Raw genomic sequence first — 14,025 nt, forward strand, 5'->3', positions numbered from 1 at the left:
GTCTCTGGTTAGTTAAGTTCCCATCCAGTGACACAAACCCCTCTGAAATGAAAGGTTTGTAACCCTTTTGGACAAGGTCGTTCTCTAATGCAGTAAGTTTGGCACAGGGGCCTTCACAATTCACTGTCCTCCAAGGATGATTTCTCGCACTGGCCAATGCATTCGGAGTTGAACGAGCCTGACTCCGATCCTGATTTCTTCTTTTCAGGGCATAACATTAGGACATCAAATGCCCAGGTTTCTTGCAAAAAGCGCAAGTAGGCCCGGAGGAAAATCCCGTGGTCTGCGCCGGGCCCCCTGGAAGGTAGGTCTGCGTTGGACAGTCGGTCTTTTGATCACTAAAATTTGAGGTACCAGATTTTGCTCGATACTCCTCTCTGGGTCGCCTCCATGAGAATTTGCTCTCCAAACCTGATTAACTCTAGGCGGGAAGTTAGGTTTGTGAAACCCCATCCTGTGTGTCAAGGCATAGTTATCTGCCACTGTTGCAGCCTCATACAACTCAGGTACTTTTGGTTCATCCAAATGAATTTTCATGTCCGCGTGGACACACTGTTTAAATTCTTGCACCAAAATGAATGAATGATCGTTTTAAGGCCATTTTTCCCCGCGAGAGCGGGGGCTAGCCTTGCGGGCCCCATGACAATCATGGTTCCCTGTTTTGAAACAACGTTTTTATAGCTGGATGCCCTTCCTGATGCCAACCCTTAGTCGCCTCTTACGATGCGCAGGCATACGGTGTACCTATTCTAAATCGGGGTACACACCGGGTTCATTCATCCCAGCAAGCTGGCACTCAAATTTGCCGACCTCAGAAAGATGACAGGCTGAGTCAACCCCCCTGGCGTTAATTCAGTGATCGACCGGGATTTGAACTCAGGATCCTAAGATCCCTCTTCCATCAAAATCAATTGTCGTATTCTGTTAAAGTCTTCCCCAATCTCCTTCGAGTCAAACTACCTATAAAACATAGTTTCCTTCTCTCTGGCAAACTCCACATGGGTCTCATTCTCCCGCTTCCTGGCATTCCTAAATTTTTGTCGGTAAGCTTCGGGGACCAATTCATAGCCTTTGAGGTAACCTTCATAGCTTTCTTAACTGTCTCATAATTTGCACATTGGTCAATCGGTAAAGCCAAATAGATATCTTGAGATTTACCCACCAGAACACTTTGTACTAACATAGTCCATGACTCCACAGGCCATTTTAACATCTGAGCCACCTTTTCAAAGTGTAAAAAGAACTTGCCAACCTCCTTTTCATTAAAGAGTGGAACCAATCTTACATGCCTGCCAATATCCCAAGAGTTCTGACTTGTTGTCGAACTAGCCGGCACGGATAAGATTTCTCTCCGTCCTCCCAGTAATTCAAGCTCCTTGAATTTCCCTCTGATACTCCATGTCCCGTTCCTTTCAGTCCCTTTCAGCTTTCCTTTCCTCTGCTCTTTTCTCCTTGAGTTCCTTTTCTGCTTTCCTTTCGTCTCGTTTCGTTCCTTTTCTGCTTTTCTTTCCTCTCATTGCTGCCTCCTCTCTTCCAATTCCAACTCTTTTAATCTTTCCTGGCTCTGCAGTTGCATCTCCATTTTATGGAGCTCCATATTTCCTTTGTCCTCTGGTAACCAATACAATGCTACCTCTTCCCATTTTCTCTCTCCCACTAAATATTCTACCACCAACGTCTGAATCTCTGTCTTCTTCATATTGACTCGGACCTCAAAGTTACAGTATTTAGCAAACATCCTAAGTTCCGATCTTTTTAACGCCTGGAACTGTGCCTCGTTAGGGGACGTCACAAAATCTTCCACGTCAAACAACATTGTGACTATTAGTTAGCAAGCCTGTTAACCTTCACACAAAAATTGTCAAATTTGGGAATGTTAGGGAATTCAATCTCGGTCGAGCCCCCAATTTCTATTACGTGTTACCTCCCCAAACTCTGGTTACGGTGCCCCTCAGTCTCGCGAGGGAACGCGGCAGAAAGATTTGTTGAGTGTTCTAATAAACCATTGTAAAACCACACCAATGCAATTGTGTAGAACAAAATAAGTAAATGTATTAAGAACTCTCATATACACAATAATAACACTATTAAAGAAAGTACAATGAAAATATCACTTGCATCTCATGAACAATACATATGATGGTACCATCATTCCCCAATACTCTCCAATCAATGAACTCACGATACGCCAAATGTGAGTTGAATGTAACAATCCCAAAGTCCGTGCACAAATCCCCATGCTGGGTGACGGTCGAAGTCATGCAGAACGGCAAGAACAACAGGCAGGTATCGGCGCGGCTGGGAACGAGGAGTTACGAGGTGAGAGGTCGGGCAAATGGCGGCACGGGGTAACGATCCCCCAAAACGTGAGTGCAATCCATGCCCCACGTCCACCAACGATTAAGCCGATATGGAAACCAACAGCAATCAACACGATGAGGTCGATATGGGTATTAAGCCGATATGGGAAACAACGGTGATCCACACGATGAGGTCGATATGGGAATCCCAATGACAAAACACGATTCACCAGGTGGACGGCCTCTACGAGGACAAAATGGCAGATCAGCCTGTAATTGAGGCGCTTGCTTTCCCACCAACAATAGTTCACGCTCGGTACCAAAACCTGAGACGCAGGTTTAATTGCAATCGCAATATGTGACGATGTCGCAGGCAATCCCTTTCCCGGGAAGCCTCAATTCATTTGCAACCAATGTCGAGAAGTCCGCTTGCCTCCTCGATGCGACTCACAGCTGTCTCCTTCCCCACCCAATTTTCCTCCTCTCTCCTCTTCTTTCTCTCCTCTTTGTCGCGTTTTTCTTTTTCCTCCACAAACATTTATTTTTACCTTTTACTAAAGCCATCTCCATTTCACACAGAAATCTTAACAACAATATTACCTGAAACTAAAAATCCTACAAGTATATAATAACAACAAAGGCGGAAGTGACGAATCCGTAACAACTACTGCTGTTTAACACTAAACTGAAAGGGAGGAAACCCGATGTTGAGGCATTATATGCTTATCGTACCCGAGCATAGATCTACCAACATGACCCTTCCTGCCGCTCCCATAGGGAGTCGTTGTACTGGTATAATAAAACCCAGATATTGAGTGTCTATGAAAATCAACTCACATGAAAATAAAGTTGAATTATCTAAAGCAAGAGGTCAGTTGCAAAGATATGAAAGGAAAGCCGAGTGAATTTTGAGAAAAAGCAAAATCAAAAAAAATAAAAACAGCATACATATGATATTACTGTACTATTATACCTTTTTGTGGTTCTTGTAGACATTCCGGTGAGCAAATCCTTTTCCGCAAACTCTACAGGAGTATGGCTTTTCCACACTGTGAATGACCTTGTGAGATGCCACCTGGTCTAAGCGCTTGAAGGACTTTCCACAGACTTCACAGCTGAAAGGGCGCTTTTCTATGTGCAACAGCATGGGAGGCACACACGAAGAGGGTCTTTACATGTTGAGAAGAAAGAACAAAAATTGCAATTTCAATGGAGAAATTATAAATTTTAGTAACAACAGGAAACACAGCAGTGTGACCAAAGACCATGATCTTTGCAGGAATGGGATCCAGGTTACCAGTGATTTCATCGACAGATTTTATTGTGGACATTTTGTCAGAGTTGACTGGAGCAAAATGATTAAATGAGGATGTGATAGGATTCAACAGTTGGGTGAAGATAGTAGGTGTTCTCGTCAATTAGCTGAGGTGTAAGAATCCCCGAGTCGTCAAAACATTCTGCTCGGTTGTATTGTAATCAGTGTTCCATATAATATGGAAGACATGGAGGCCTAATACGTGTAAGAAATTATGCAATGTGGTGAACAGCTTATTTTGGTTTTTATTGTAATCTGAAGTTGAATCAGGAAAAATACAGACTTTAAAATTTCTTAACAACTGGATGTTTTGCAAGTGAAGTAATACTTGGCATGATCAGGACAGAGTTGTGCCATGCTACACTTCAGCTCAAGTTTGTGTCATTGCTGCTTCAGAGCTTGGATATAATAAGAGATAATTTGCATATATGGGTGGTTAATAAATCATTGGCTATGAGGCATTGTAAAAGTGTTACCTAAGAAGTGAAATTAGATGTTATTCGTCGAATGGATGGTGGTATTATTGGATGCCGGGTTATTAAATTTGCCTCTGATCGATAAATATGCCTATGTTCATTGAAGTAGGAGGAAGAAGAAGACGTACCACCACCATTGACGACTTCTGGAAGAGGTTTATTTTTATTTCAATATGTCTGGTAATTGTGTCTGGTAATATTTCAATATGTCTGGTAATATATATATATATATCTATAAAGCTCAGTTGACTTTTTTCTCCACCAAATAACAGTGAAACGGAGTTGAGTAAAAGGGTGAAAATTCTACAGATGCTGTGATAAATAACTAACTCTGTCGGTTTGAATGTTTGAAAGAGAATAGACGTCTGGATCAATTTTTGAATTAAATTTAAATCCCGATTTATATATTATTATATAAACGTGAGTTGTCTGTGTGTGTCCGCGTTTTATTCAGAGATGGCTGAACGGATCTTCATCAAACTTTCAGAGGTTCATCAGTGAGTGCCTGGGAGTGTTATAGGAAAAAAAAAAAAAAACACCCTTCCCCTTGATATAAAAACCACCCTTGATATAAATTCTCTGTAAAAGAGCTTCCACTTCTGACTGCTCCCCTCCCCCCCCCCCTCCCCTCCCCTTCCCCCCTCCCCTTTAAGATATAAATTCTCCATAAAAGAGCTTCCACTTCTGACTGTGCCCCTTCCCCCCCCCCCACCTCCCCTCCTCTTCCCCCCTCCCCCTCCCCCCTCTCTTCCACTCCCCCCCCCGTTCCCCTCCACCCTCCCCCCCATTCCCCTCCCCTCCCCCGCCCGGCAACGCCGGGTACTTCTGCTAGTATGTATATATATATATATATATATATATATATATATATATATATATATATATATATATATACATACACATACATACATACACTACAGTGTATATATACGTATTTGTACTTCAATATAACTGTCATTAATTAAAAAGGGTAATATCGGTAAAATGCAAAATACAGTACCTGACGTATTTTGAAGTGAGGATCACTTCCCCTGCTTATTAAATTAATTATTATGAGAACAATTGCTCCGATTTTCTTTGTTTCGATATTCATCGCATTTTGCAAGAACGCATCACCGACGTAAACTGGGGTCTTACAGTATCAAGATAACGGAGATAAGTTAATATTAAGATAACTGAGATACTGTTGCCATCCATTAAAGTGTGCCATCCAGTTATCTCTATCTTTTCTTTGCATTTCACTCCCATGTCCCCCCCATTCTCATTATGTATTAAACCTTTAAGTTTGCGACTTAAATACAGCACATGGCAATTGTTTAAAAGCAATCTCGTCCTCCAGCACAGGTAAATCTCCTGTGTCAAGCCAGCTGCGTGGTGCAATTTGTAAAACAACCGCATTGTGGTGGATTAATCACGCATGTGCAGTTTCACCTCCGCCCGGAGTCTTTGGAGATAATTCTCCAATAGACTCACGTCGCCTGTTCAGGAGATCGAGTCGGTTACAATTTTATTGATTTTGTCTTAGGAAATTGTTGCAGGTTTGAGGTCATCAAAGTAAACTGAAGTCACTGAAGATGATTTTCCAGAAAAATTCACGAAGGGAACTATTAATGCCTTCGCAACATCAAATCCCACCCAGTGGAATGTCGCATGAGGTAAACAATTTTTACGGAGCATAAATACAATGGAGAATCATTGTAAAGCAAAACCTTATGAAATGAAATAATTCTCTTATAGTGCATGCATTGACCGTGTACTAACTTGGGCACAAATGGTTGTGAATGAAGGTGGCATGGACCGAGGTATCAGGTCATGGGTCGAGGTGGTTGGGCTGAAGTTAGCAGATACCGGAAAGGGGCATGCACTGATCATGTGGTTGTTCAGTTATGTGGTTACCAGAGTGTGTAATCATATGCCTTCGAAGTTGGTTCGAGGAAACAAACTTTTTGTCGCACTGTTGACAGTTAAACAATTCATGGACCTGTAACACACACACATGCACGCACTCAATTGGTACTCCGGATGGTATATTGCAAAATGTTCCTTCAAATGACTGGAATATTCATTTTGGCTCAGATTTTGATATATATATATATATATATATGTATACATTTTTAATTCTTCCAAACAAACAGACACCTGGTTTAATCCAACTTCCTGTCAAATCTGATCTGCTCCTCTAAAAAACAGGTAAAAGAAGAGGGAGAATTGGGAGAATGTCCCCTACTGGTCCCAATAAATGTTCTTGTTTCAAAAACTCAGCAAGAGTCATATACAATAGGTCAAAAAGTTTAGGTTAGCAAAGTCAGCCACAGCACCGCCATAATGACATCAGATGTAATCATATCACCCTGTCATGTGACCAGGTCCTCAGGCTCTGATTGGTATACGTTTGAGGGGACATATATACATACATACATACATACATACAGACGGACAAACACTGTTCTAGACTGCTCTGCCCGATGGGCTACACCGTACAAAACAAGAACCGAGGAGTTTTCAATGTGGTCAGTCAAACCTGATGGCAATGCTCTCCCATACTTAATGCTCTCCCATCTTCCATACAAGGAAAGCTCCTAGAATATTTATCATTAATAATACCTGATTGCTCCTCTTCATACTCTAGCTTCTTGCAGGTGTTCGCATTTTCCAAACCTTGGTATTTGGATCAGATTGTTGATGCAATTTATGGCAAACAGCTTGGATTCTCATCTTGGAAGGTTAACCAAACACGTTGCTATGAAATCTGTGTAACCCAATAGGTTCCTCTGAAAGCTGTGTAACAGATGTGTTTCTGGCATAAGATGGGATAGAAATCAGCATTACGTCCAACTGAAATTGCATTGACAGCATCTGCGCTCACATCCTCGTGGCAAGCTCAGCTGAGCTTACTCTTCCTCAATATATGAATTTCACCTCCTCAATATCCGATTTCATGCTTCACCTTTGACAGATTATAACATCGAAACTAGAACGGTACTCAGAGCACATACCTCCTCCACGCTGAACAGTTTTCGTTTTGTATCTCACCGACAGGCCGGATCGGGATGAGGACCTTAATCAAAATCTAATCAGCTTGTTTCTGTCACCTACCCAACTCATCTACCCAGTTGTCATACTCCGTCCAAAACTTTTTAAAATGTCATGTTGTATATCATGCTGTATCACAATAGTGAAGAATAACTTAAGAAATTTTTTAAATGTCATATCCGGATCTTCCCCAAAATTGAGTGAATTTGACCGTGTCACATACTCAACATGTCCAAGTTTTGTCTGAATCCGACCACAACCTATTGAGATATCCTGCTCACAGACAGACAGACAAACAGACAGAGGTAAAAACATAACCTCGTCTACGTTCGGTGATGGAGGTAAAAATTATTCAAAGATTTTCCCCCTTTTCAAAAAGTTTCAAAGCCAAAACAATACTTTTATTCCAATGCCATCAGAAAACTAACCTATTGTGATGGAGAAAACTGTGTGACACTGGGTGGTACAGTGATAGGAAGCGGGGAGGGATGAGGAGTGGGGGACGGGGAGAGGACAGGAGAAGAGAAAAGGATACGAGCTGTGCATATTTTTATAATGTTGGGGGGAAAAAAACCTTTTCAAGCCCCCTCATACTGAGTACGAGGAAATAAATGTTACACCAATAAAATAGAAAACTAGAACAAGCAAAGATTGCATACCCTCGCCTGAACTTGTGTGGTTTTATAGTACGTATTTTGTAGACGTACTCGCATTCTAATTGGACATATTTTATAGTCACACAATTGAAAAAAGATAGCGTCTAAAAATAGTCTATGTTGGCAAATGATGTGCAGACAAACAGACACACAAACAAACAAACGGACACAAATGCAATACCCTCTCCTCTGGTGAGGATAATAAAAGGATATATGAATGACCTCAGTATTGAGAAAAAAAGAAAGAAAATATGAGTAGGTAGCAACTATCAAGACTTCCAAGCAGCACCATCGAGAATTGAAAGAAGGAATCACAAGACACCTTTATATTTAGTGTTTAAAAAAAAACTGGCATAACTATAAACTTGTAAATAACTTGTTGAAATAGGCATTGTGGCGTCTCAGTAGGTATGGAGCCCATCTTGGTTGTGAAGCGATGAAAAATGGGACATGGTCACAAGTGTTCAACTCATAATCAATTGCGTATGTACGTGCGCGCGCACACACACACACACACACACACACACACACACACACACACACACACACACACACACACACACACGGCGATTTTGATTGGCTCCTTCCAGCTCTTGTTTTTACCCTTCTTTTTACTGTTTCTTTTGCTTCCTGTTACATCCTGATCCACTCAGTGTACTAGCTCTTCCACGAGCCGAGTCTATGTAAATAAAAATGAGAGATAGGGCCAAAATCGATATATAACATGATATTTCAAAAAGTTCTGGATGAGTTATGACTAACTTGGTGGGTGAGTTGGTTCGGTGACAAGAACAATCCGATTAGATTTTGGTTCAGGTCCGAATCCAGATCCGGCCTATTAGTGGATACAAAACATAAACCTGTTCAGCCTGGCGGAGGTATGCCACGCTCTACCGAGTGCCGTTCTAGTTTGTTGTGCATCTAACCCCAAAGAGCATCAGATCACACGCACTCCAGCAACCCGCTTTCCGTTCACTTATCGAGGTCGAAACAGTCCAAATATGCTTCGACATCCCTCTTTTATCCCATCTAGCGAACATGATTCCATTGTATCGATTCAGCCTGGCTCTTCCCATCAATCCCTGCAAGGTGTGTTTTCATTGCTTTAATTACCAACTCGTTTCTAAACTATTGACTCACTCTGAACATTTCTAAACACATATAGTCTTACTTAAATATCTACCCAAGGCTCGTTCTTCCCACTTCAGTGTGGATCTCTCACACTGATATCCTTTGTTGTTTAGCTCATCAATGAATCTTGACAGTGTTACGTGGTCCCCTCGGTGAATACCTGGTCTCGGTGACCCCCGGACCGTGAGAGGAACTTCGCCAGAAAGCTGTATTATATATGCGCTTTCGCCACGCAATCCATATGAATTTCACCCAAGAGACAACTGATGTTCAAGGATATATTTCCAATGGTAATGATACCATACAATTTCAATGACACAACCACGGAGATTTTCCCCGAGCAATCAACAATACACAACCATCAACAATTCCCAACCCACAATCAATTCCCTATGATTAAGATGGCCATCTTATATACGTGTGTCCCGGTGAGTACTCACGACCCCCTTTTGGTCTCGGTTCCGCACAATGTCTCTGGGCCCCTCCTGACCAAGATGATGGTCGGCGTCGCCGCACTCGGGCGGTTGAACAAACCCCGGGTGGACGTGTTTCCACCGGGCAGGTATCGTACCCGGCACCCCGGCTACAGCCCCTCGCGGCCACGCGAAGCGGGGACGGGAAAGCAAGCCAAAAGCCCCACGCCGCTTGCCAGGCGTGTTAGGCCCCAACGGGCGACCCGTACGCGTCTTTTTAGACGGTGTCGCGAACGGCGCCCAAACGCTGGGTCGGTGCACGGCCACACGACAGTTTGACGTCCACCGGGCAGGTATCCGTCCCGGTAACTCCTCTCGCCAGACAGGCTCGGGAACGCCGCTTTTCCACACGGCTCAATCAATCCCACCTTTCGTCGGTGCGGGGCGAGGAAGAAGAATCCTCGTCCTTTTTCCCTCGTGTCTTTTCCTCTTCCGTTTCCGGTCACTTCCGTTTCCGGCCACTTTTCAGAAGGGCTCCTGACCCTCCAACCACAACAACTACACAACAACTTAATATACTACACACGGATAAGCAAAGACCTGAATGGTAATTCACATACATTCACATAAATATGTAACACTCCCCCCCTTCAAGAAAGAAAGTTTGAACCCAGCGAAAACTTTCTTTGCCGGCCAATTTGGAGAAACAAACCAGATAACTCAACCCCCCCACATTATCAGTTCCCCCCGGGCACAGTTATCACTTAAAAATAAAGCAACCAACATTTCACCACACCCCCTCCAGATTACTCCCTCTGGACTAAGCACCAGCAACGACATTGTCCCTGCCAAATCAAACTCCATCTCATGACCCTCTGACTTTGACCGTCAGTTTCTTGTGAATGAAGGTTAAGGGGTTGATCAAAGATCCAAAGTTAGGCAACTCGATAACACTTTTTCCGGGAGGCCAAGCCGAGTATTCACTACATGGATGCCTTTAGGAACGCGGAGTTCACGGTTAGTCCGTGCAGGAAAGTTCTCTACATGGGCGCCTTGAGGAACGTGGAGTTCACGGTTAGTCCATGCATGAAAGTTCCCTACATGGACGCCTTTAGGAACGGCGTTCACGGTTAATTCGTGTAGGAATCTTGGCTCGGCGGCTCCGCCGCATTCAGTGCTTCAACTTCTCAGAACTTCCCTAATAATTAGGGTGGGACCACTTGTCCCTGTAGTCCCATGAATAGCGGTCTCCTTCTCGGCCACTACTTTGCCAATCCTTCCTTCGGGAGCAGCCGTAACTCAGGGAGCCTCCATAATAATATTGATTGCGGCCACCACCAAAACTACCGCCCAGTTGTCCTCTCCTGTAGACCTCTCGACGCCTACGAAATGCCTTCCCTACTGTTATGGTCCGACCCTCCAAATCCTTGCCATTCCAATTCCTCTCTGCCTCTCTGGCGTCTTTTGTGCTGGCAAACGTGACAAAGCCGAACCCTCTTGACTGTTGCGTTTCCCAGTCTCTTACCAACCGCACTTCCACCAGCGGCCCATATCTGTTGAAGACAGAGGTCAGAACTTCTTCCTCTGTTTTGAAGTTCAGTCCCCCTACAAATAACTTGGCACTTTTGTCGCCATCCCGAGCTGGTGTGGTGTTATTTTCCCTGCTGGGCTCTTTACCAACCCTCAGGTTACCATAAACTTGACCCCCGGCCAAATCATTCCCGATAACCACAGATACACCCTCTACAGGAAGCGTGGCTTGTAAACCGACGGTGACCGGTCCTGACACCAAATCGGACTCCAAATGGATGACATGAAGGGGAGCACTAACACCGCCCCCGATCCCCTGTAAACGAACACTATCCCCCGTTGCCGTCTCCTCGGACCATGGCAAAATGCCTTCAAGCATTAAAGATTGATGTGCCCCTGTGTCCCTCAATATCCTAACCGGTTTCCGGTTAGTCGAGGCTCCATCCCGTGACACAAACCCCTCTGAAATAAATGGTTGGTAACCCTTTTGATGGCGATTTCTCACAATGGCCATTGCATTTGGAGTCGTAGTAGTCGGACTCCGCTCTGGGTCTTCGCTTTTCATGCGGTAACAACTGGACATCAAGTGTCCAGGTTTCTTGCAAAAAGCGCAAGTAAGCCCGGAGGAAAAACTCGTGGTCTGCCTCGGGCCCCCCAAACTATAAGTTTGTCTTGGGCCCGCATCCCTCTGATTTCGAACAGGTGGGGTATCATAGTTGTCCCCATAATCATCTCGAGGCCGCCGCCAGGTAAGGTCGTTCTCCGCACCGGGTGTTCCATAACTCCCCTGCTGAAGTCTAGGCGAGGAGTTAGGTTTGTGGACCCCTATTCGGTGGGTTAAGGCATAATCATCTGCCATGGTGGCTGCGTCCCACAACTTTGGTACTTTCTTTTCCTGCAGGTACACTTTGATGTCCTCGTGGACACACTGCTGGAATTCCTCCACCAGGATCAAGTCCCGCAATGTTTCGAAGTCTTTCCCGACTCCTTTTGACTCACACCACCAATCAAACATGTTTTCTTTCACTCTGGCAAACTCCACATGGGTCTCACTCTCCCTCTTCCTGGCATTCCTGAATTTTTGCCTGTAAGCTTCCGGAACCAACTCATAGGCTTTGAGGATGTGCTTCTTCAGTACCTCATAATCTGCACATTGGTCCATTGGTAGCGCCGAATAAATCTCTTGAGCTTTTCCCACCAGCACACTTTGCACTAGTATGGTCCAGGCCTCCTCCGGCCAGTTTAACTGTCGAGCCACTTTCTCAAAGTGTGGAAAAAATTTCGCGACTTCCTTTTCACTGAACGGTGGAACCAGCCTCACATGTCTGCCCACATCCCAGGTTTCCTGGTTAGGTGTCGACCCCGTCAGCAAGGGTGGTGCCTCTCCCCGTTCTCTCATTAACTCCAGCTCCTTGAATTTAATTTCCTGCCGAAGCTCCATGTCACGTTCCTTTAATTCCCTTTCTGCTTTTCTCTCCTCTGCTTCGAGTTCCCTTGCAGCTCTCCTCTCCTCTGCTTGTTTCTCTTCTCTCCTCTCCTCTGCTTTCCTTTCTTCTTCTGCTCTTTCTTTTTCTGCTTTCCTTTCTTCTTCTTTTAACCTTTCCTGGAGTTCTCGTTCCACTCTCCTTTCTTGTGCTTGTTTCTCTTCTCTTCTCTCTTCTGCTTTCCTTTCTTCTTCTGCTCTTTCCTTTTCTGCTTTCCTTTCTTCTTCTGCTCTTTCCTTTTCTGCTTTCCTTTCTTCTTCTTTTAACCTTTCCTGGAGTTCTCTTTCCACTCTCCTTTCCTCTGCTTGTTTCTCTTCTCTCCTCTCTTCTGCTTTCCTTTCTTCTTCTTTGATCCGTTCCTGGCTCCGTAATTGCAACTCCAGTTTCCGGAGCTCAACGTCTTCTGGTTCTTCGGGTAGCCACTCCCAGGCTAACTCGTCCCATGTTCCTAATCCCACCATAGATTGTATCACCGTGGCCTGCAACTCTGCCTTCCTCAAATTAGTTCGGACCTCCAAGTTAAAATGTTTGGCCAATTTCAAGAGGTCCGACTTTAGCAACGCTCGGAACTGTGCCTCACTCGGGGTTACCACAAAGTTCTGTGCCACAAACGCCATGGTGCCTATCGTTAACACCTGTTAACCTTCACCCAAGACTTTACCCCAATTTCTCAAAAAAATTTACCAATTAATAATTAATTAATAAATTTTAATTAATAAAAAAATATTATTTTATTATTTTATACAATTTTAAATCCCGGACGTAGACCCAATTGCGAAACCGCAAATCGTAATTTGGACGAGCCCCCAATTCTGTTACGTGGTCCCCTCGGTGAATACCTGGTCTCGGTGACCCCCGGACCGTGAGAGGAACTTCGCCAGAAAGCTGTATTATATATGCGCTTTCGCCACGCAATCCATATGAATTTCACCCAAGAGACAACTGATGTTCAAGGATATATTTCCAATGGTAATGATACCATACAATTTCAATGACACAACCACGGAGATTTTCCCCGAGCAATCAACAATACACAACCATCAACAATTCCCAACCCACAATCAATTCCCTATGATTAAGATGGCCATCTTATATACGTGTGTCCCGGTGAGTACTCACGACCCCCTTTTGGTCTCGGTTCCGCACAATGTCTCTGGGCCCCTCCTGACCAAGATGATGGTCGGCGTCGCCGCACTCGGGCGGTTGAACGAACCCCGGGTGGACGTGTTTCCACCGGGCAGGTATCGTACCCGGCACCCCGGCTACAGCCCCTCGCGGCCACGCGAAGCGGGGACGGGAAAGCAAGCCAAAAGCCCCACGCCGCTTGCCAGGCGTGTTAGGCCCCAACGGGCGACCCGTACGCGTCTTTTTAGACGGTGTCGCGAACGGCGCCCAAACGCTGGGTCGGTGCACGGCCACACGACAGTTTGACGTCCACCGGGCAGGTATCCGTCCCGGTAACTCCTCTCGCCAGACAGGCTCGGGAACGCCGCTTTTCCACACGGCTCAATCAATCCCACCTTTCGTCGGTGCGGGGCGAGGAAGAAGAATCCTCGTCCTTTTTCCCTCGTGTCTTTTCCTCTTCCGTTTCCGGTCACTTCCGTTTCCGGCCACTTTTCAGAAGGGCTCCTGACCCTCCAACCACAACAACTACACAACAACTTAATATACTACACACGGATAAGCA

General features: G+C 44.8%; 1 protein-coding gene across 1 annotated transcript in view; it reads right to left on the bottom strand.

Annotated features, from left to right (window-relative positions):
• The window catches only part of PRDM5 (PR/SET domain 5), a 160,596-nt gene that overhangs the window by 80,691 nt on the left and 65,880 nt on the right, over nt 1-14,025 (bottom strand). Inside the window, exons 8-9 of the mRNA XM_068112530.2 lie at nt 5,988-6,072; nt 3,274-3,431 (exon numbers count right to left, since the gene is read on the bottom strand). Coding sequence (XP_067968631.1) covers nt 3,274-3,431; nt 5,988-6,072 — 243 coding nt within the window. The remainder of the gene's footprint in view (nt 1-3,273; nt 3,432-5,987; nt 6,073-14,025) is intronic.

This window comes from Myxine glutinosa, chromosome 4 (assembly GCF_964187855.1).
Source record: "Myxine glutinosa chromosome 4, kmMyxGlut1.1, whole genome shotgun sequence".
In the NCBI taxonomy this organism is placed as follows: Eukaryota; Metazoa; Chordata; class Myxini; order Myxiniformes; family Myxinidae; genus Myxine; species Myxine glutinosa.